Source organism: Arachis hypogaea, chromosome 20 (assembly GCF_003086295.3).
Source record: "Arachis hypogaea cultivar Tifrunner chromosome 20, arahy.Tifrunner.gnm2.J5K5, whole genome shotgun sequence".
Classification (NCBI taxonomy): Eukaryota; Viridiplantae; Streptophyta; class Magnoliopsida; order Fabales; family Fabaceae; genus Arachis; species Arachis hypogaea.
The window spans coordinates 3,372,888-3,397,020 of record NC_092055.1 but is presented as its reverse complement, the minus strand read 5'-3'; the positions used below and the strand labels follow the sequence as shown (position 1 = coordinate 3,397,020).

The window sequence follows — 24,133 nt, the reverse complement described above, 5'->3', positions numbered from 1 at the left end:
GTCACTAGGAATATCTTGGCCGTGTCTTTTCCATCACTATTTCATCAAATTATTCTTTATGCTCTCTCCCATGCATAAAGATCACACTATACACATTGTATTCTTTTGCTATCTATCTTGATCACTATGTTAAGCAACTTGCAGTGTTGGATAGTTATTACATTATACTATTTGAAACCTTAAGATATTAAGCTTGACTAATAATAATAATAATTTATCAGAATTCCAATCTAATTTGGAACAAGAATCGGTGTTCAAGTTCATTTAAATGAAAGTAGGAGAGACAGCTCATATCCAACCGTCCAAGACAGTATAGCACAGAACATGAAATTGGACCAAAGCCAGATATTATGGTTCTCCACTCAACAAATCATGTACACCAACCATCATCAACATGGGGCTGCTGTCCCTTTCTGCAAGTCTAGATAAAGAAGTTGTTTTTCCTCAAGTTGTGTGTGCCCACAAATAATAGCATCACTGTTTTGCCCAATTGCTGCAGAACCTGAAATCAATGTCACAACTGCCAGAGCTATCTTGCTTCAAAAATGAACAACAACGATATGTCAAACAAAAGCCATAGAAGAGAGTTTAAAGACAACTGAAACTATATTCTATCATAGCCTCAAATTCAAATACAAGGTATATAAAAAGGTTAAATTACACTAGACTAATCTTAAAAGTACACAAACATATGAGGGATTCCGGGAAACTCTGCTTGAGCTAATTGGGATGCAAATAAACACAATATGTAGCAAATAAAAAGGTACAAATCTACTGCAATAATAATACAAAGACCAAACAAATTAAACCATCAATTACGAAATTAAGCAGAAGCTGCTGGGATAGATAACAAGTGTGAAAAATAAATGCTTGATATTGTACAAGTAAAAGAGAAAGCTTTAAGAATTAAGATGCCACATGCACCACCTACAATCTTTTACAGCATAAACAGCTAAATATACAGTGTCCAACCAAGCCTAGCATTCCACGTAAAATCATTCAGCTGCACATGCATTTATTGAAAAAAGCAACAAATATAGAACTTCAATTTGATCATAATCCATTTCCTAATTGTTCCGTTTTTTTCTCCTCTTGGGCAACTTCTACAGTACAGCCATATCCCCACAAAATCATTTTTTTTTTCAAACTTTTCCCTTTTCATTTCCATAATTTTTGTTTTGGTCAATATACCTTTTTCCATTTCTGTTCCTGCTTCTTGAATCTACTCTGTAGTATGTAGTGTAACACTATAATAAATAAATTAAACAAGCCCTCACCCCAAATTATGAATTTTCCTAATCTATAATCTTAAGAAAAAAAAGGAAAAATGAAAAGAAAAGAAAACCCTTTAGCGGCAGCAGCATTTTGCGCACATTATCATGAAAACAATGAGAAAGACAATGGAAGAAAGTGCAATTGCCACACCAAGAACAAATTTGTTAGGGCCACTATGGTGCCCTTTCTTTTGATTGCTGCTACCATCACTGTCATTATAATCACTGCTATCATCAGCATAAGAAGAATCCTTTGATGGTGGAGACGCCGGCATCCCATACTTATCACAAGGTGAAATTCCAAGCTTCAAGTTTGAGGACAGAACCGAATGGTTATAGCAAAGGTTGCTATTCCCACCAACGTTGAACACATCCAAATTCTTAATGAAATTTTGATTGAAAGGCAGAACACCACGAAGGTTGTTGTTAGCAAGATTCAAGTGCCTTAAACTCTTCATCTGAGAAATGAACTTTGGAATAGTACCATTGAATTGGTTTGAGCTCAGATCCAAATGAATCAAACCCGAAACAGAAGATATTGAACCTGGAATTTGGCCAGAGAAAGAGTTTGAAGCCAGAGACAAGGTTGTCAGAGAAGTCAAGTCCCCAATGGTAGCAGGTACCTCACCACTGAGATTATTATTGGAAAGATTCAAACTTTCCAGTCCAGAAAGCATGGTAATCGAAGAGGGAATAGTCCCTTTGAGCTTGTTGCCAGAAAAATCTATATGGGTAAGGTCGGAATGAAGATGCCCAGGAAGAAAACCAGTGAGATTAGCGTTTGAAATGGTCAAAGTTTTGAGCTTGTCCATGTGGGCAAGGATAACGTAAGGTCCAGAAGCTTTGACTTGGACATTGGTTACGGCGAGATCAGTGAGATTCTGAAGCTGAGAGAGCCAAACGCCGGAGACCTTGCGGAGGCTGTTGATGCATGTGAAGGTGCGGAGGGAGGAGGTGAGTTCGGGTGGGAAGCGAATGGGGGTTACGGGGCAGTTGAGGAGGTTGAGAGTTTGGAGTGTTGAGAGTGATTGGAGTGCGGTGAAGGAGAGTGCAACGTAGGAGGAGCAGTTTGAGAGTGTGAGAGAGATGAGGTGGCGGAAGGGTTTTGAGTTGTCGCAGGTTGTGGCGTTGTGGAATGCGGATTTGGAACATGGGTCCTTTGAGGTTGGGATGTTGAGGGATTGGAGTGCTCTCAGCTGTTTTGGGTCGAGAGTTGATGAACTTGAAGGCGATGATGGGGAAGAGGTTGGTGAAGGTGTTGGGGGTTGAGGTTTTGATTGACAAGTAGCAATGGTGGGGAAGAGGAAGATGAAAATGAAGAGAAATGCAAGTGTTGGTGGCGGTGCTGATTCTGATGGTGATCTCATCATGGTGTTCTCAGTTGTCAGAGGCACACATGTGCTTCTTTGAGTTCTGTTGTGTAGTGATGAGTACAACGTTGGTTGTTGTTGGAACTGATGGCAATAAGTCAGATTCAGATTATATTAGATTAGCTTAGCTTAGATTCAAGACTCAAGAGAGAGAGAGATGAGATTGGAGTTGGGGATGCGTATGTATTGGTTCTTTGATTTCATTTTGGATTTATATATTTTTCACACAAACAAGAAACAACAAACTGCACATCCCATTGATTATTTTAAGGTGGAAATTCAGGTGCACTCGACTTCACTTGAAGCTGATACTTTAGAGTTATTAAATAATTTAATTAATTTGACTAAATTTTTATCTAACGACTCAAATATTAACTTCACGTGAAGTTGACTTCACCTAAATTTTTTCTTTATTTTAATTGGTTGATTTTCTGGTAATAAAATTGGGATGGTGTAGTAACGTAACAAATTACATGCACGCATGCCAAATATTCACCTTCACGGGACTACTTTATAAATATAAATAATTAGAGAAGACTTAAGAGGCATCCAACAATAATGCTAATGTATTTAGATTCTCCAACTCACAAAACTCAGTTAATTTGAGTTGCCAGAACCGTGTTTGGCAACATAATCCCCTTTTATTCTTCCCACTTTTACAACGTGACTTATTAGCTTCAATTTCGTGTGCCCATGAAGAAACGAATTTCATGTTCTTTAGGTCAACGATATATACAAATGAACAAGTAAAGGTGATGTAAAAGTTTGTTTAGCATTATTAGCTTTTTGTGTTTGTTTGTTTGATCAGATAAAATGATTTATTTTTTTTAGAGAAAAATATCAACCAATACGAAGGTAGAGTTTTATGAACAGAATTATTCTATTCTGTGAAAACTCAAAAGGATTACACATTATTGGTCCCGAAGGAGCTATTAGTTCCGGTGTTTTATTCATCAAGATTATACCATCTCTGAAAAATTACTTCTTAATTATTCATTCTGATCAAACCAGCATTCTTCAGTTAACAATGTAAAATTTGTCAGCATCTCAACCCATATCATCACTGATTGTACATCGTTATTAACAATGAATTTGGATCCTCTAAATTTTAAATTTGTACTTTAGAGAGTAAAGTGTAATCTTCTATCTTTGAATGGTTTCTCTTTCATATTTATTTTTAGTCCCACCTATAAAATAAATGGTGAGAAATCACACTTTACTCTCTAAAGTAAAATTCAAACTTCAGAGAATCCAAATCCATTAACAATGCATCTAAGACTAAATGAGTTAATATTTTCTTGAATTTGTAAGCGAAACTCAATTTAATTTTCGAAATTTTAATTTTTATTTAAATTATAAATTTTATAAATATAATTTCTATTAATCTTTTTAATAATTTTCAGCATATAAATATTAATATAGCGCTGATATAAAAAATTAATACTATATTAGAACCTATAAAATAATGTAATTTTTATTTTGGTATTCAAATAGTCTAAAAATGACTCATTTACATCTAATTATCTATATCAACATTTTATTAACATTTGTATATCTAAAATTGTTTTAACTTTTTAGGAACTAATATAAGTCATGTTTACAAAATTTAAAGATTAAATAAAAGTAATTAAAATTTTAGAAAATAAATTGGAATTCAAATGTAAGTTCAAAAACTAAATTTAGTATTATTTTAAAATTAAATTAAAATATTGTTTTTTAGTATTAATATTAGGTTCATTATATATAAAATAAAAATTAATAAATGTTAGGTAATCAGCTGCTGCATTAGACGTGGCACAACCAATTGAAAACATTTAAGAAATGTATTAAACGCTGGGGATCCATTTCTTCCAATAATTTAACTTCCTCTTTTAGTATTCCAGCTCCTATATGCCTTTTTCATATCTTTGGTCAAGGGTCGATATTACAAAAACAAGTTCACCAAATCATATTTATATATGAATTCATATATTATCTTTTAATTCATTTTTAATGTGTATTTTATATTCTAATATATATATATATATATATATATATATATATATATATATATAATATGATTGTATTATAATTAAGTTTATTTTTATTTAGATGTTTAAATTTAAATTTATTACTTTGTTATTCAATAATGTAATAACCGATGTAACTAATTTTTATTACAACTCAAAAATGAATTATACAAGAATTTATTATATATCTCCAACCGCTCAAATCCTTGGTGATGGATATCTCTTTAGACTATTTCATCCCGAGATTGATAAGTTCTTGATTTTGTTATTATGTCACAACAAAGATTTAAGTATTTAACTCATTATATATGGCAAAAGAAAAAAAAAAGGTGGGGAGGGGAGGGGGGATACAGGTAGCAATTAGTTATTGTTATGTCTAAGCATTTTTAATAATCCTTATAAATATAGTGCTAATGTATGAGATCTTAGTAATTAGTGTTTAGTTTTGCCATCTCTTTCCCACATTTGTGTATGGACCATGGAGTGCCAGATGCAAAAACTTTGTCATAAATCTAAAAGGGACTACTAGAGCATCCACTTTTATGGTGCTTTTAATTAGTTTCAGAAAAGGACTACAATTTGGAATTGGTTTGTTATGCTTTGCCGTATTTGTTGGATTTTTTTTTTAAATTTTCTTTTTTGCCATTTTACAAACAGACACATATTAGTGTATCAATGTCTGTACCCAAAGCCTAAAGTAGGCCCATTATTCCTTAAAGAAGGGGCATGGGCTCTAATTGCTCTCACCGTTTACACAAGACCAAAAAAATAAATGAATATGAGAATTTAATTTTTAACTCTCATTTTTTTAAAAATAAATTTTAAAATTAGGATTTAAATTTAAATTTTTAAATTCAAAATTTTAAATAAAAAATAATTTCAAAAAACATTGACTCAACAAAAAGTCGATCATACAACTCAAACAATATTATTTTTGATAGTTTAAATAAAACGAGAAATACTATTTGTACACTAAAATTAGTAACTAAAATTGGCCATCAATATATTTGTGTATAAATACATTTAATTTATTTTCAATATGTATTTGTATTTCAACGTTAATGTTAAATACACGCGCAACTTCAATGTTTTGCTTCTAGATAGTTGCTTAGATTGTAACTTGACGGAAATAATTAATATTAAGCCACCACATTAATAAAAGAAAAACCCTAATAATAAATATATCATGAACAGCAAATTTCTCAAGAAACCAGAAAAAAACAAACTGTCACGATATAAATAATCTAGATGATTCAAATAACCAAACTAAGCAGCCTAAGACCCCAACAACAAATTAAAACTAAACACTTAGAAACTAATTGTAATTACCATAAGGATAGATAAGACAATAATAAAAAAATCAAGCAAAAAGCATAGGAAGAAGTACGATAAGAAAGAGCGGCAAGTTAGTTATGCTGAGAAGAGGAATTGGTCTTCCAGCATTAGAATGATGAGAAGGAGAAGGTGCAGGTGTAGATGCAGGTGTAAATGCTGGTGCTACTGCTGGTGAGTGTGAATGTGGTGGCTCTGGCTTTGGATTATGTACGGCCAAAACCTTAACAATCATTTTCTGTCCTCTGTCACAGTGGCCGCTAACCCCGCTAATGAAGTAGTACACTCCAGGATGCTCAAATTTGAAGACAGTGTCACCATTGTTGGAGAAGAATAGTGGCTTAGTGGATCTGCAGCTTTCATACTCCTCTTCACTCACCACCAACACTGAATCTTTAGAGTACTTGAAACCTGTATACAAACAATCATATTCCAAAATTAAACTACATAAAATATAAGTTGAAATACAAATGCACGTTAAAAATAAATTAAATTACGTATGTATTTGTATATATTATTTGCTAATTTTAGTGGTTATTTTTTGTGTACAAATAACATTTTTGTGAATTATAATTAAAAAAAAAACATATAAGTGGTTGGAATAATGAGGATACTTACGAAGAGTGTCATCAACTTTAAATCTGTTCTGGGATGCCCATTGATTATACATTTGATCGTTGTCTCTTGACTTAGGAACAATCCAGCCATCGTGACCCCCAACTTCAAACTCAGTACAATTCACTCTTGATGGCACACACAATATAATAATCAAGGAAACCGAAAGTAATAATGAACAACTTCTAAATAGATTGGCCATATTTGCTGGTTTTGGATATTTCTATAGGGAGTTCTAGTGCGTGGTATGAGTTTTTTAAAAGATAATTGATAGTTTAGGTTTGACCTTATATAAAGAAAGTAAAAACACGTTTGTTAGCGAGAATTTGGGAGAGTAATTAGGAGCACTTAATTTAAATTTGATTGGCCTAACTGGTTTTCAAAAATTAGAAATACAATTCTCTCACTTTCCATTAATTTACAATTATTATTAGTGCATTGCCGTCAAATATTTTTAAAGTTATATATAATAATAATAATAATAATAATAATAATAATAATAATAATAATAATAATAATAATAATTACTATAAAAATATAAATAATAACACAAAATAACTATAGCTTGATAATTAAAAAGCGTGCATAAAATTAATAGCTTAAAATCTATACACAGCCTTAAGTTCATGTATGGTTTGCATGGATGTATTGAAAATCAAAAATACTATTTACATGCTAAAATTAGTTATTAAAATTAAGTACGATATATTTGTATATAAATAATTATATAATTTAATTTATTTTTAATATATATTTTATATCAATAATTTTAGTAGTTAATTTTAATATATAACTAATACAGTTGATTAAAAATGTTTAAAATAAATGGACCATACAATTAACATAAAACACTGAAGATTGCAAGTTGGCTCAGGATTCGGTGGTCCCAGAATGTTTGGACCACTTAGTGGTCCCATAACAAAACATGTTTTTTAAATTTTTTTAACAACTGCTACATAGTCCTTTAACTAATTTTAATTATAAATTGATCCCATATATTTTATATAATTATAAAAACGATTTTTTATTTTATAAATAATTAATTTATCATAAATCTATCATGTTCATTAACAATCAAGAACAAAAACAATTTTTTAGCCATTACAATCGATTAAAATATTAAATTTGATTGGTCTCGTTCGCGAGGAATCATAAAATTGTGTTTTCTGCGAAAACCAATCGATTGGAATAATGAATCAATCAGATTGAAAATTGCCAAAAGCATGGTTTTCGCATAACTCAATCGGTTGGTCATACGATCCAATCGATTGAACGATGAATAAAAATTGGATTTTTGTAATTCAATCGATTGTTTAGAATTTTCAATCGATTGAATGCTTCAAAACAACCTGGGTCTCACCAAATTCAATCGATTGCTTTTGTGACTCAATCGATTGAATTTACCCAAACAATATGAATTTGCCAATTTCAATCGATTGTAGTGTGTGTGAATTCAAATTCAATCGATTGAAATGATAATTCAATCGATTGGAACGCGATGTATTACGCCTATGTCAGTCTTGTTTTCGTTTTTAAAAATTATCTTCTTATTCATCTATCTCATCTTTAAAATTCTATCTTCCTTTTTTAAGGTTTTATTTGGATTTAGATACTCTAATCTTATCTTTTCCTTAATATTAACATTATAAATTGGTGAATAATTCATCACCAATTATTCAATCCCACCATTAAAATCGTGTATCATTCTCTTTATAAAAAATTTCATTGTTTTTCTTTCGAACATCCATCCATCTACTGAATATCCATTTTTTTCATTTTTTATCCGTTTATTTAATATTCACTTTTTGTTCATCGTTAATTGACAATCACCGTTGCAGCAATCAGCAAAGGTCCAATCAATTTTTTTCATTGTAGTGTTCAGAAAACAATCCATCGTTTTGATTACAAAATCGAAGTTAGTGGATAGAATCTCTAATTTATAGTGAATAAGTTGCACCTTACCATTTTTTTAACAAAAAAAATTATAGTGAATAAGTTGCAGCTTACCATTTTTTTAACAAAAAAAATTTACAAAAAAATTTATTCACTTACCAATTTTTTGTACTAATTTATAGTGAATAAATTGCAGCTTGAGAATCACGATATTCGCATGATAACCGCTGTGCATTTACTCCGGAATCGGATCAACCATAAGAAGGCACAAATTATAGCGTCGGCCGATGATTTTTGGAAATTGCACACTAACCATGAGATGTAAAGATTATAGTAGTAATCTAGATAAAACTTAATACTTTGATTATTATCAATTTATTTGTTATGTTTGGTGGATATACTTCTTTAGTTATTTTTCAATGACTTCTTAAATAGATATTTATCGTTTTGTGATTTCTACAATTTTTTTCTATTTCTATGCAATTTATAGATACTTTAGTTTAAAAAACTCATATTATTTTGATGTAGTAATGTTATTTTCATTTATTATTTCAACAACAATGGCATACAAATATTATGTCTTGTGAATTATATTTTATATTATTTAATTAATTTATAAATAAAAAAATTCCATGTCTTTTTATTTGTTTGCATTCTATTTTGGATTTTTGCATCTTATCAAGATTTGACCTCTCTATTTTAATTAATTTTATATATATTGCTAATAGATAAAAAAAATCTAGATAAGAGTAACATAAGAACAATCAATCATGATTATTATATATTGCATTTGGAAAGAGAGACTTTTTTAAAACAAGATAATGAAAAATCAAGAAGCAATATATTAGAACAGCAAACCAGAAATTCAAATTACATAAAGAACAACTTCTTCTTCTTCCATTTCCCCTTCTTTTTCTTTCCTTCCCCTTTCGGACGAACAGAGACACTCTTTCTCTTTTTTTTTATTTTATAATTTTTTATTATGGGTAATTTGATCCAAAATTTTAACATCTAAGTAAAAAAGACGATTTCGTATACAAAAAAAGATTAGAAACGAAAAAAATTTTAGCCTATACCTTAAGAACCAAAATCGTTCTTAACCCTTAATATTTCATAGGGACTTACTAAAATACCTTTTAATTTTAATACTATATGATATGAGATATAGAAATTCTTGGTTCGGCTAGAAAAACCAAGGTGAGACCACATAATGAAAAAATTCCGAGAGAAATGAAAAATTCATTACACATATTTTAATTCTCGCCAGTACTATTCTTGAAGGTCTTGCTCTTCCTTGCACTAAAACCCTTTGACTTTGAGTACTTCATATAAAAATCAAATGCAAGCTGCAAAGTAGAAAAGTGGTATTTGCCAATTTTCTCCGCAAAATTCTCACTAAATTTCAAAGTTGTAATGTCTTGCACAGAGTCAACCGCATAAGCGGCTTCAAGGATATCTTTTGACATATCAGATTCAGAAAAAAACGCTCCCTCAGTAAATTCATCTATGAAATCTTGTTCGAATTCATTCTGTTCATCCATCATATCTTGGTCACTTACTAGCTCTTCTTGTTGGTTAAAGTTATTGTCCTCCTGGTATTGCTCATTCATCTCAGTGTCCGTAAATATACCTGACATCTTAAAATGTCCAATAAAAAAAAATATCAGTACACTCCATCTTATAACATTACATAAAATAGATAGATTCGTATATTGCTAGCAGGGATGGATCCAGAGATTTTAATATTGAGGTGCCAATTTTTATATAATTTTTTTTAATCTATAAAAATAATTAACATATAGTTATTGGAGTTAGTTTTTTAATAGATTTATTAAGATACATATAATTATAATTTTTCCAACAATTTTATTTTTAATATGATAATTACATAAATAAAATATAACTTTAACAATTGTACATTACAAATTTATAAAATACCATATAATTTATAACGGAATTTGCTAAAAATGATCCCATATCTTATTAATTAAAATTCATTCTTTCAAAAGTTTTAAAAAAATTTGAAAATAAATTATAAATTATTAATTAATTGAAAGACACGGTACTATTGTAGAATACAAGATATACGATATCTTTATAAAATTTTTCTTTTACCAATGTGAATTTAGAAGAAGAATTAATATTTTTTACAAGAAAATAATATCTACAGTACATAATGTGATTACCAAAACATAACTACTTAAGTTATTATTAATATAAAAATATGAATGTTAAATATATTAATATAAAAAAACAAATGATTTTTAAAAAAAATAAATATAGAAATTATTATATAAAAATTAATTTGAAAGGTACAAAGACTTGAGGGTATGATATTAAATTAATTAGGTAAAAATATTAGTGAATTAACAATTAAGACATAAATCTATTACATAGTGAAAAATAATACATATAAAACTATTAAATTACCTAATATTTTTTTTTATTTTTTAAACATAAATCTTATATATAAGTATAATTTTTTAAAATTAAGATTTTTCTATGGGAGTTAAAATTACCACATAAAATTAAGATTTTTCTATGGAAAAGTCTTCATGAAAAGCTTCCGGTGTTGCAACAAGTTCACAGCCGGTTCGCATCCACTCTTGCCACTTGTCCAAGATGCCTGTTGAAGGCTGAATCAATTTCTCATGCTTTGTTCCAATGCCCCCTGTCTTCAATAATATGGAGCCTAAGCTTAATAACCCCTGACCTATGGATGAGAGAAGAATAAACTTTTTTCAATTGGTGGCAACGAGTCTTATCCTGGGAGCGGCTCAATTCGACGGTAGACAAAAGACCCTCCTCATAGCGGCACTGTGTTGGAGCACTTGGAAAGCGAGGAATCGATGTGTTTTTGAGAAGGTAATAAGCCCATCACCAGAGATAGTGAAAGAAGCTAGCAATTTAGTGCGTGAACTCGTGAACCATACCTGATAGATGCTACTTTTCTTTACTCTTACTTTACTCTTCTTTAAGCTCTTAGTCTTTCAGTCACAGCTAATGATAAATGGGAATACCCAATTCTTTTGTACTTCCTTATGGAAACACTTTTATTTTATATTAATAAAATAATATTTATCTTTGGAAAAAAAAAGTATAATTTCTTAAAATTTTGGGAGGTCCAGGCCACTACTCGCCCCCTCTAGGTCCGTCCCTGATTGCTAGCTAATTAGTAATAAAAAATAATAATATCTATTTACTTTTTAGTAATTCTCAATGTCTTGTTAGTTAATAAAAGATAAAAAAAATATTTTTTCATTACACAATCAATTTTACGAATAAAGTATCGAAACGAATAATTGGAAAATTAGAGATTCTATCCACTTACCTCGATTTTGTAATCAAAACGATAGATTATTTTCTGAACACTACAATGAAAAAATTGATTGGACCTTTGCTGATTGCTGCAACGGTGATTGTCAATTAACGATGAACAAAAAGTGGATATTAAATAGACGGATAAAAAATAAAAAAAATTGGATATTCAGTAGATGAATGGATGTTCGAAAGAAAAACAATGAAATTTTTTATAAAAAGAATGATACACGATTTTAATGGTGGGATTGAATAATTGGTGATGGATTATTCACCAATTTATAATGTTAATATTAAGGAAAAGATAAGATTAGAGCATCTAAATCAAAATAAAACTTTAAAAAAGGAAGATAGAATTTTAAAGATGAGATAGATGAATAAGAAGATAATTTTTAAAAACGAAAACAAGACTGAAATAGGCGTAATACATCGCGTTCCAATCGATTGAATTATCATTTCAATCGATTAAATTTGAATTCACACACACTACAATCGATTGAAATTGGCAAATTCATATTGTTTGGGTAAATTCAATCGATTGAGTCACAAAAGCAATCGATTGAATTTGGTGAGACCCAGGTTGTTTTGAAGCATTCAATCGATTGGAAATTCTAAACAATCGATTGAATTACAAAAATCCAATTTTTATTCATCGTTCAATCGATTGGATTGTATGACCAATCGATTGAGTTATGCGAAAACCATGCTTTTGGCAATTTTCAATCGATTGATTCATTATTCCAATCGATTGGTTTTCGCAGAAAACACAATTTTATGATTCCTTGCGAACGAGACGAATCAAATTTAATATTTTAATCGATTGTAATGGCCAAAAAATTGTTTTTGTTCTTGATTGTTAATGAACATGATAGATTTATGATAAATTAATTATTTATAAAATAAAAAATCGTTTTTATAATTATATAAAATATATGGGGTCAATTTATAATTAAAATTAGTTAAAGGACTATGTAGCAGTTGTTAAAAAAACTTAAAAAACATGTTTTGTTATGGGACCACTAAGTGGTCCAAACGTTCTGAGACCACCGAATCCTGAGCCTTGCAAGTTTATTATTAATTCTACCTTGAACATGTTTCATATATGAGATGAAACTTGGATGGCATTACTAATAATTAAGCAGGCGTGTTAATTTTCTTTTTTTATTTCTTCCCATTTCTTCTGTTTATTTTTTTAATTTTATCATTCTTAAAATAATAAAATAATTAAATAAGCTAAGCTAACAAAAAGAAACCAAACACATCATAAGTTAATAGGGAATACCACATCATAAACTACGCTAAGCTAAGTTAATTAAAAACCAAACACATCATACCTTTCTATGCTAAGCTAACAGGAAACACCACGTAATTAATATGAGGAACTCAATGTATATGACCAGCTCCATGACCTAATTATCCCAATACAATACTCATCCACCGTCCTAAAATATGGCCTAATAAGGAGGCACTCACTAAGCTCATAAGGCTTTAGTATCCCTATTAAATTTCCCTATGAGTTTATACTTTATAGCTCACAAGTAATTACAATGCAATACTCTTGACTTGAGTCTTCACGTGATGTATTACAAAATGAATTAATTTAAGTGTTTTTTACAATAGCTGGTTGATAATGAATTAAATCAAAAAGCTTCTGTTAACTTTAACTCAATGTAGGAGTAGTATACATATAATAAGGTCCTTTTATATGATTGCGTGCGATTTAATCATCACCTATCACAAAGTTGACTTTCTAAATTGCATTGAGACAACTTCCTTGTGACAAGATTAATAGATCAATCATATAAAATGCTCTAAATAATTATGACCGGTGATCATTCATTCAGAATTAGATATATATTTTTTTGAATGAAAATGAAAAAAAAATGTAAAAGGCAAATTATTTTTTGCCTATTTTATAAGGGGCATGGATAAGTTTATAACCCTAAATTTATATTAATTAGTCATAGGTTTCTGATTATTAAAAACGCAAAATTAAATATATATTCCTCTGTAGGAAGATTTTTAATTTTTTTTACTTCGCGTATCCTCATAGTTAACATACAAATAAAAAAAATAGCATGTATCTTTTGTAATTTTGTTATATAGTTCGGTTGGCCAAAAATTCACTTTTGGTTTTGTCGAATGACTCATTATTCCATAATTTTAGTTCATTAGGCTTTATGATTATTTTAAAATTTATATAATCTATATGATTAGAAATTAAAAAAAAAAACTAAAAAAAAATATTTGTGAGTACTTTTCTTAAGAATTATTTATATTTTTTTAAATATTATTTAAATTATTTTTTTCTTAATTTAATATTAATAATAATTAATTATAATAAAAATATATAAGGAGTACATAATATTAATATCTTTATTATTGTTATTTTATATATCATATTCTAAAAATAATAATAATAATATATTATTCAAAGTCAGGACAATTCACTCTTGAGGGCTCACACAATATAATAATCAAGGAAACCGAAAATAATAATGAACAATTTCTAAATCAGTTGGCCATATTTGCTGATTTTGGATCTCTCTATACTCTATAAGGAGCTTTAGTGCGTGATGTGAGTTTTTTAAAAGAGAATTGGTTGTTCAGGTTTGGACTTATAAAAAGAAAGTATAAGCACGTTTGTTAGCGAGGATTTGGGAGAGTAATTAGAAGCACTTCATTTGAAAAAATTATTTAAAAAATGGAAAAGAAAGGACATTTTTAAGATGTCAGGTATATTTACGGATATTTTTAAAATTTTTAATGGAGGATATAATTAGTTGTTGTTTTTGTATTTTTTTTTGTGACTGAAATAAATTAAACAAAGAAAAATAAAAGAAACAAAACAAGGAACTGCTTAAATAGAGGGACAGTCCCGTTTAAGACTACTCTTAAACTCCTCCCAAGGTGAAAGAAGCTCCACATGCGAAAGTTGTAACTTCATCGCCATCTTTGCTATAGTATCTGCCACCGTGTTTGCATCTCTCATAATCAAACGAAAGTCAACACGCCAATTCCAATGCATGATATCTCTTATTTTGAACACCAGTGGATCAATAAACCCAAAACCATCTTGAGTAATAAGATTAAATGCTTCCACACAATCCGTCTCACAAATAACATCTCGTTGACCCACATCCCAAGCTAAGAGATATCCTCTCCAAATAGCAAACAATTCTCCTTGAAGAATACTATTACTCTCAATCATTCCCAAACACCCCATTTGCCAGCTCCCATTACAATCTCTAATAACACAAGCAAAACCAACACTATCACCCAAACCAAAATAACTAGCATCACAATTAATCTTAAAAGTACCAATGGATGGGGGATTCCAAAAACCATTTAGAGTAAAGGGAAGGGACATACGTTGTAATTCAAAAATATTTCTAAGCTCCTTTTCTGAAGTTAATGCCAGACAAATGACTTTTTCCGGAGGCCAAGTTTCATGGAGATTAAAGATGTCGTTATTCCTTGCTCGCCATATCCACCAAAGTCCCGAAAAGAACTTGAACGGGTGCTCTCTGCTATGATACAAGAACCAGTTCTTCAAATCCAAAGGATGACAAGGAATATCCAACCTTTGCCAGACAAGCTGAGCTTTTGGACAATCCCGAATACAATGTATAACCGATTCCTGGCTAGAAAGACATCTTGGACACCTATCCGATGACGACATCCCTCTTCTAAAGCGAAAACTTGCAGTAGGAAGAGCCTCCTTAAGACACAACCAAGCCAAAAACTTATGCTTTTCCGGAACAAGCTGACGCCAAAGCCAAAGCCAATTCTCCCTCTCCTCCCAACCAAACAGCTGCTTACACAACCACAAGTAACCATTGCGTGAGTCATAGACTTTGGCAGCAGACCCACTCCAATACCAACCCACTTCTGGACCTGCTTGTTCATCTGGATTGTAAGAGAGAATATTATCTTTCAGATTTTGAGATAAAGGAGAATAAAGAGTATCCAAATGCCACCTACCAACCGACCAAATATCCTGTATCCGGAGATTCGAATAAGAAATGTGGACATAATCCATCTCATTAGATAACCGTCCTTCTCTCCTCCAGCTAGAAAACCAAAAATTCTAGTTCAAATCTCCAATACACCAAGCAAACCCATCCTTCAACACTTTCCAAGCCTTGCAAAGACACCTCCAAATGGGAGAGTCCTTGTTCTTAGGATAACTAAAACAGTCATATAGAGATGATCGGTATTTGGCATCCAATAATTGGACCCATAGCTTGTTTGGCTGCTGGAAAAAAGTCCAAACTAGCTTCCCAAGAAGAGCAATATTTACACAATAAGGATCTCTAATCCCCAAACCTCCATATTTTTTTGGAGTAACCAGTACCTTCCAACTAACAATATTCAATCCTCTTCCATCAACTTGTCCTTTCCAAAGAAAATTCCTCATCATAGACTCCAATTTACTAATGATTCCTTTGGGAAAAATAGAGACCTGCATCTGGTACGTGGGAATAGCAGCGGCAACAGAATTAACCAAGCAGAGTCTACCAGCCCGATTGAGTAAACTCCCTTTCCAGCTTGCTAGCCTACTCCGAATCTTATCCAGGACACCATTGAAAGCTGAACGAGTCACTCTAGAATGGCTAAGGGTAACTCCAAGATACTTGCCCAAATCCTGGACAAATCTGATAGAGGATACCCCAGTGAAAACCTCTCTCCTTGTTGCAGAGACATTCTTGGAGCAAAGCGCTTTAGACTTCTCCACATTAATCTTCATCCCAGATGCTTTGCAAAAAGTCTCTAAAACCAACATCACATTTTGCACTTGTCTCTTTGTAGCTTTACAGAATAGAAGCAAGTCATCCGCAAACATTAAATGGGATATTCTTGGTCCCCCTCTAGAAATAGCAACCGGCTCCCACAAGCCCAAATCAACCTGATGACTAATAAAGCATGCCAGTCGCTCCATACACAACACAAAAAGATAGGGTGACATAGGGTCTCCTTGTCTAAGACCTCGGCTAGGAGTAAAGCCATTCAGACGACTCCCATTCCAAAGAATAGATAAGGAATAAGCAGTGACACAATTCATAATCAAATTAAGTGTAGGAATAGGAAAACCAAAGCTCTTAAGGGTATGAGCTAAAAACCTCCAGTCAACTCTGTCATAAGCTTTCTCCAGATCAATCTTAAAGGCCAGTGTGCCTTTCTTTGATTTAGTCTTCTTCATAAAGTGGAGGACTTCTTGAGCAATAATGATGTTGTCAGGAGTTCCTCGTCCCGGAATAAATCCTCCTTGAAGCGGGCCAACAATCTCCGCAAGATGAGGACGAAGCCTATTAACAAGGACCTTCATGATGATCTTGTAAACTACATTGTAGAGACTAATCGGCCTAAAATCTTTCATAGATACCGGTGATTCAACCTTTGGAATGAGAACCAGTAAAGTCTCCAACATTCTCGGATCAAGAGTAACACCGGAGAATGCCTGCTTAACCATCTTCCAAACATCAAGACCAATGATCTCCCAATATTCTTTGAAGAAGAAAGCTTGAAACCCATCCGGACCTGGAGCTTTAAAAGAGTTCATGTGAAAAACAGCTGTTTTGACTTCCTCCATAGTAACTGGTGCTGTAAGATTATTGCAAGCTTCCTCATTCAGAGAAGGAAGAGGCACATCACCAAGGCAACCCAAATCAACATCATCCAAATGACAGAATAAGCTTTTATAGAAAGACTCTGCTTCTTGACTCAGAACCTCTGGATCAGTTTCCCACACTCCATCCTTGAGAAAAAGGCCATGAATCTTATTATGCTTCCTTCGCGCAAGAGTTTGAATATGAAAGAATCTTGTATTCCTATCCCCGAACCTTACCCACTGCTCTCTGGACTTTTGGAACCATAGGAGCTCTTCTTGCACTAGAGTATTATTATAATCATCAAGCAACTGTTGCTCTTTCTGACGCAAATAAATACTATCCACCACTTCCAAACGCTTTTGTAAATAATTAATCTGCTGCTCTAATTCACATTTCTTAACAAAAATGTTACCAAATACCTTCGAGTTAAACTCTAGTGAATTCTTCTGTACTTCTGAAAGCTTGCCATGAATTCCTCTATTACCAGACCACCATGACTGGTTCACAATATCTTTATACCCAGGATGAGTAGCCCAAGCAGCAACAAATCGGAAAGGTCGATTCCCTTTAGGCTGAGGACGACCTTTACAACGCACCAGAATAGGGCAATGATCAGACTGAAGCCTATTTAAAACTTCTGCATAAGCCTCTGGAAAGATAGATAACCAACTACTATTTATACAGACTCGATCAAGCTTTTTTGCCACGTTAACATAATTTTTCACCCTCCTGTACCAAGAAAACTGCCTCCCGATAGTCTTCAGATCAAACAAACCACTATCCCCTAATGAAGTAGCAAACATGTCTGCTCTTTGATGAGAAAATTGACAGCCCTTAGATTCATGAGAAAATTTGACTTCATTAAAATCACCAAGAACAATCCAAGGTCCTTGAAAAACCATGGATTGTGCAACAAGATAATCCCAAAGGAGAACCCTTTTATTAAATTAAGAACTGCCATAAATACCACTACACCTCCAAATTAAATTATCAAAGTGAACCTCAACAGTAACACCCTGATCAAAAGCATCAATGAACTTACAACAAACACCCTTCATAGAGGATAGAAACCAAATACCTCCCTTATGCCCCTGTGCCTCTACTATACCAACAGAGTGATATCCCAACCTTTCCCAAAATAATTTTAAATGCTGAAAAGGGGAGTGAGTTTCAACCACAATAAAGAAAACAGGTCTAAATTTCCTAACAAGTTCCTTACAATGCACCCGGGCTAACTTATTAGAAGCACCCCTAATATTCCAAACAATCATATTTAAACTATCCATAAATAATAGGGACAGAATAAATAAGAACATAAACTCTAAACAGAATCACCAACCTCAATAGGTGGTTTGTCCTGCGGTACTGGCACACTCTGATCCTCAATAATTCCCACCTTTGGACCCCCTGACACTGCACTTGCCATGCTTCCATCTACTAAGGTTTCCTCCGTTGTGCCACCATTTTTATCAACTGGCGAGTTCTGCAAGGAGGAAGGCCGAGGACGCTTCCGTAGAGAAATTCCACGACGTGCAGGAGTTCTGCGCGATGGAGATGGCGCAATTTCATGTTTTTCTTGCTTCCCCATCCTAATGCCAGTTGATTTGCCTCCATCACCATGCAAATTGGGCCTTGGAACCCTTCTCGAACCAAACTTGTGCTGCTTTCTATCTTGGTCCTTCAAACCTGATGACTGGCCCATTGTAAATTTTTTCTTACGCAGCACTTGTTGCCAGCCCTCTCCATCATCCATGCATGCCTCATTAACAAGACCATCAGGCACGTGAGGAGCCAATGATTCCGTAACCACATCCTTCCCTTTAACAACTCCTAATTTCTCACCCAAATCACGAGCTTCTGATTCAGCCTCTTTTTGAATCTCATGATTGTTGTGTGGCACTAGTGTTGGGGCTTCATTATTTTTTCCATCACCAAAGGAATTTATGTTTCCTTCTAAGGACTCCTTCTCCATGCACAACGATTTATCATGCCCATACCGTGCACAAGTAGCACAAATCAACTGTAAACTCTCGTACTCCACTTCATAAGTCACACCCTCCACTATAATATGTTTGATTACAGGCAACTCAAGATTAATTTGAACACAAGCTCGGGCATATTTTCTTCTTTCTGCGAGCTTAGTAGCCAAATCTACTTTCACCGGAATCCCAATTGCAGAAGCAATTCGCAGCATTGCTTGTTCCTGGTAGCACCAAATTGGAAGTCCCGAGACTCGAATCCATACCAGCGTTGATCCAAAGGATTTTTCGCATGGCCTAAAATCCACATCCCATGGCTTTACTGCAACATAGTGACCGTCTATCAACCACGGGCCACCAAGAATGACTTTCTCACGATCCCCAGCAATATCAAATTTAACCAAAAAATATCCAAATCCCACATCCAACAAATCAAACCCTCCTTTGATGCGCCATACTATCCGGAGCTTATGCATGAGAGCCGTGTAGCCATAATACTTATCCAGCACCTTGATCACGATGGTTTCCCTATAAGGTTTAGCTAGACAGCTCTTTGCCTCCTTGGTAAAACTGACACTTGGTGGACGAGAATCACCGTCGCGATACCACCCCCAGATAAAGACCCTACTAATGCAAAGGCCTTAGACTTTTCTGCACCAATGACTTTGTCTCTAAAAGAGACCTTGGATGGCTTTCCTAACCCCTCTCGAGAAGAACCCTCCTTAACACCGGATACACACCCACCCACGCTCTCCCCCTTATCTCTTCCGATGGCATGGCCATCTTCCTCACCGTGTTTCACCCTCAACCGCTCGCCCCCGCTTTCTTCTTCTCTTATTCTCTTTGAGTACGGAGTACGTACTCTTTCTCTACTAGGATTTTTTTTTTTTAACTTTTTCACTTGTTGTTTTTGTATTTGATTGTTAATTATAATTTTATTAATAATTTTTTCATTGCAGTTCTATTTTCGAGGATATTCAGAAAATGATGCCATGTATAGAGAATAATAAGGAAGAGGGACTGCTAACTATATAACTTGGACAAGGAAAGCTCAAGAATTAAAAATTTGTTTTGGCAATTCCTATCAATATGGTAAACTAGAAAGTTACAGAGGAATTTAAGTGCAATTGTTTATTCCTCCTAATACTATTTCTACAATCTTGAGAAAAATTTTACAATTGTGCCAATAAAATGAGATGCCCCTGCTTTAGATTTAGTAAAAGTTACATCTGCCCATTTCAACCGCTCCTTTATTGCAGCTCTTTCCTTGTATTCATCTTCCCTAGAAGATTGTGGAGGTCCTATGTAGATGATGATGTCTGTTGGTTCAGACTTGAACTGAGGGCTGACAAATACTGGGTCAGATCCTCCCTTGAAATTGTAAAACATTATACCATGATCTCTTTGATGTAATTTTGATTTTTGAAAATCTAATATTAAATAAAAAAAAATTTGTCAGCTTATTTTTTCAATAACCATATTATCAATTGTTATATATATTATACTAACCGTAATTCAATATGTATGTCCACGGAATGGGTGTTATGTACCATATTCCTCCAAACTGAGTACTTTTCTTAAGAATTATTTATATTTTTTTAAATGTTATTTAAATTATTTTTTTATTAATTTAATATTAATAATAATTAATTATAGTAGGAGTACATAAGGAGTACACAATATTAATATCTTTGTTATTGTTATTTTATATATCATATTCTAGAAACAATAATAATAATATATTATTCAAACTCAATACAATTCACTCTTGAGGGTCCACACAATATAATAATCAAAGAAATCGAAAATAATAATGAACAACTTTTAAATCAGTTGGCCATATTTGCTGATTTTGGATCTCTCTATAGAAAGCTTTAGTGCGTGGTGTAAGTTTTTTAAAAGAGAATTGGTTTCAGGTTTGGACTTATAAAAAAAAAGTATAAGCACGTTTATTAGCGAGGATTTGGGAGAGTAATTAAAAGCACTTCATTTGAATTTCATTACTCCCTGCATTTTGCTTAACTGATTTTCAAAACTCGAGTAAAATTAGCAATACAATTCTCTCGGGTAGCTTTTTTCTTAATTAACAATTATTATTAGTGTATTGTCGTCAAATAGTTTTAAAGTCATAATAATAATAATAATAATAATAATAATAATAATAATAATAATAATTCTAAAAGTACAGATAATAACTGAAAATAAGTCTAACTTTATAATTAAAAATATTTTTTTATCTTTATTTTTATTTTTATCTTTATCTTTATTTTTATAGTAATATAAATGGGGAGTTCATATGCTGACGTAGTGTTCATACGTTGAGTTTGAGAGTTTATTTATTTATGTGTCGTCATTAGAAATTTTTAGATTTATATTTATAAATTATAAATTATTATTTGCTTAAGTTGTTATTTTCAAGTTTTAAATCAGGTTGTTTTACTTAAGTTATTATTTTTTAAATTTTAGATTGTTTTGCTTGGGTAGTTATTTTTTAAATTTTAAGTTATTTGTTTAGATTGTTATTTTTCAAATTTTAAATTATTTGCTTAGGTTGTTACTTTTTAATTTTAAGTTATTTGCATATTACTCTTTTGAATTTTAAAATTTTATTTATAAGTTATAAATTATTATTTTCTTAAGTTGGTATTTTTTAAATTTAAATTGTTTTGCTTAAATAGTTATTTTTTAAATTTTAAGTTGTTTTGCTTAGGTAGTTACTTTTTAAATTTTAAGTTATTTACAGATTACTCTTTTAAATTATAAATTATTATTATTTGCTTAAGTTGTACTTTTTTATTTTAAGTTATTTGTTCATAAATTAAAATTTTTGAAAAAACTAATTTAAATTTATTGTAATTTAAATTTATTACTAAGATAATAAGTTCACGTAATTATTGTATGAGTCAACTCGAATTAATTCAAATTTATTCCTAAGCTAATAACGATAATAATTAATAATTATTCAATTAGTTTTCATGTAAAAATAATAATTTTGTTTACATTATATTATCTTTTAGTTAGTTGCTAGGATTTTTATTTTAAATTCAAATCAAAGTCAATTAGGTTTCAAAAAATCTTAGCTATAAGCTAACTATAAAAGTACGAGTTAGAGATGCATAGCACCACACCTCCCTTACTTAGTACAAGTAATTACTCCTTTTAAAATTTTGTTTGTACAAGTGATAAGGTTATAGACACTACCGAGTTATGAAAATTCTCCATTACCATACTCAATTGAGATGGTTTGACTCGATGAAGACGTAAGTTTTCTATCACTTTTTTAAATAATATTAAATTTATATTATTGATATTTTAAATGTGTTTATTTATTTGTTAATTATAGGGAGAAAAAAATACATGCTTCAGTTAAAAAGGTAAGAGTGTCTTGATTCATGAATTTGCTAAAAGAAGGAATGACATACCAAATCACATATTTTGGTGTTGGACGCAATGTAGATAACTTTAAGATTACACATCATGAGTATGTGGTAAATTTAAACCAACGTACCGATGTGCACGGACTTCTGGAATCATCAAGTATCTCACAATATGGATTTAGTATTGTGAGTTTTGACACTCTCAATGCCTTTGGATTCGATTTCATATATTTGGTTGGTAAGTTTATTGTTTTGCAAAAAATTAAATTCATTGATAAAATTATTTATTTTATCTCTTTTTTTCTTAGCATAGTTATTAGCAACAAACCCTTTTTATCTTAATCTATTTTAGATATTATTAAATATTTTGCTAGAATTGGAAGTGAGAAGACTCTTGAAAAGTATTAGATCACAATTCTATCAAGTATAATGTTATTGAATTGGAAGTCGATGATGGGTGATCAATTCTTTTTGGATTCTTCAGCTATATATTTAAACCTTTTATTTTCTATAAACATAATTTTTGGCGAATTAATTCAATTTCTTTGAAAAAATTGCGAATCGAGTTCCTAAAAAGATAATTCATTCATAAGTAAGTTCATTTTGAATTAATCCGGATAAGGTACAAATAAAATACGTGTAAGTTAAATGCGTACAAATTATTTTGTTTGGAACATTTTTTTAAAAAATATATTTTAATATTGTAATATTAACTTTTTAACTAAATTTTTAAATTTTAGTTTATAATAAATTGAAATATTTTATAATCATAAATTTCTCTATACTTAATCTTAATAAAATTATCTATGTTTTTATTTGCTCATAAATTATTTTTATTTTTTTATTTTATTTATTTATACATATTTTATATTTAAAAACTCACCAAATCAAGAAATTTATTTTTTATATTCAAATAAAATTAAATTTATTTTTTAAGTTATTTGCTTAGCTTGTTTTATTTAGGTAGTTATTTTTTAAATTTTAAGTTATTTGCTTAAGTTGTTTTACTTAGAGGTTGTTATTTTTTAAATTTAGAATTTTTTTTTCTCACATGTCGCTCACACATTGAATTTGAAACTTATTTTCTTAGGTATCGTTATTAGAAATTTTTAAAATTTTATTTATAAATTATAAGTTATTTGCTTAGGTGATTATTTTTTAAATTTTAAGTTATTTGCTTAAGTTTTTTTGCTTAGGTTGTTATTTTTTAAATTTTAAGTTATTTACTTAGGTTGTTAGTTTTTTAAATTTTAAATACACTTCCTTAAGTTGTTAGATATTTAGTTTCTAATATTGTTGAGCTAATTTAAAAAATTATTTGCTTTTGATGGTGGATCTGAAGTGTTGAAAAATG

The 24,133-nt window shown here is 31.2% G+C and overlaps 2 protein-coding genes across 3 annotated transcripts; both read right to left on the bottom strand.

Annotated features, from left to right (window-relative positions):
- Positions 1-100: 100 nt before the first annotated feature.
- On the bottom strand, positions 101-2,869 carry LOC112783330 (receptor-like protein 51). Of its 2 annotated transcripts, XM_025826245.3 has the most exons (2): positions 1,426-2,868; positions 101-537 (listed from the first exon to the last, which is right to left on the bottom strand). In XM_025826245.3, exons 1-2 carry the CDS (start codon positions 2,642-2,644, stop codon positions 530-532), a joined length of 1,227 nt encoding a protein of 408 aa, XP_025682030.1. In that variant the 5' UTR covers positions 2,645-2,868; the 3' UTR covers positions 101-529. The 2 variants fall into 2 exon arrangements, with proteins under 2 accessions (XP_025682030.1, XP_025682029.1); XM_025826244.3 differs by having other exon boundaries at positions 101-2,869.
- A 3,144-nt stretch (positions 2,870-6,013) lies between these two features.
- LOC112784400 (early nodulin-like protein 6) lies at positions 6,014-6,802 on the bottom strand. The gene is made up of 2 exons (XM_025827580.3): positions 6,604-6,802; positions 6,014-6,396 (listed from the first exon to the last, which is right to left on the bottom strand). The coding sequence occupies exons 1-2, from the start codon at positions 6,800-6,802 to the stop codon at positions 6,014-6,016; spliced, it is 582 nt and encodes a 193-aa protein (XP_025683365.1).
- Positions 6,803-24,133: the final 17,331 nt, after the last annotated feature.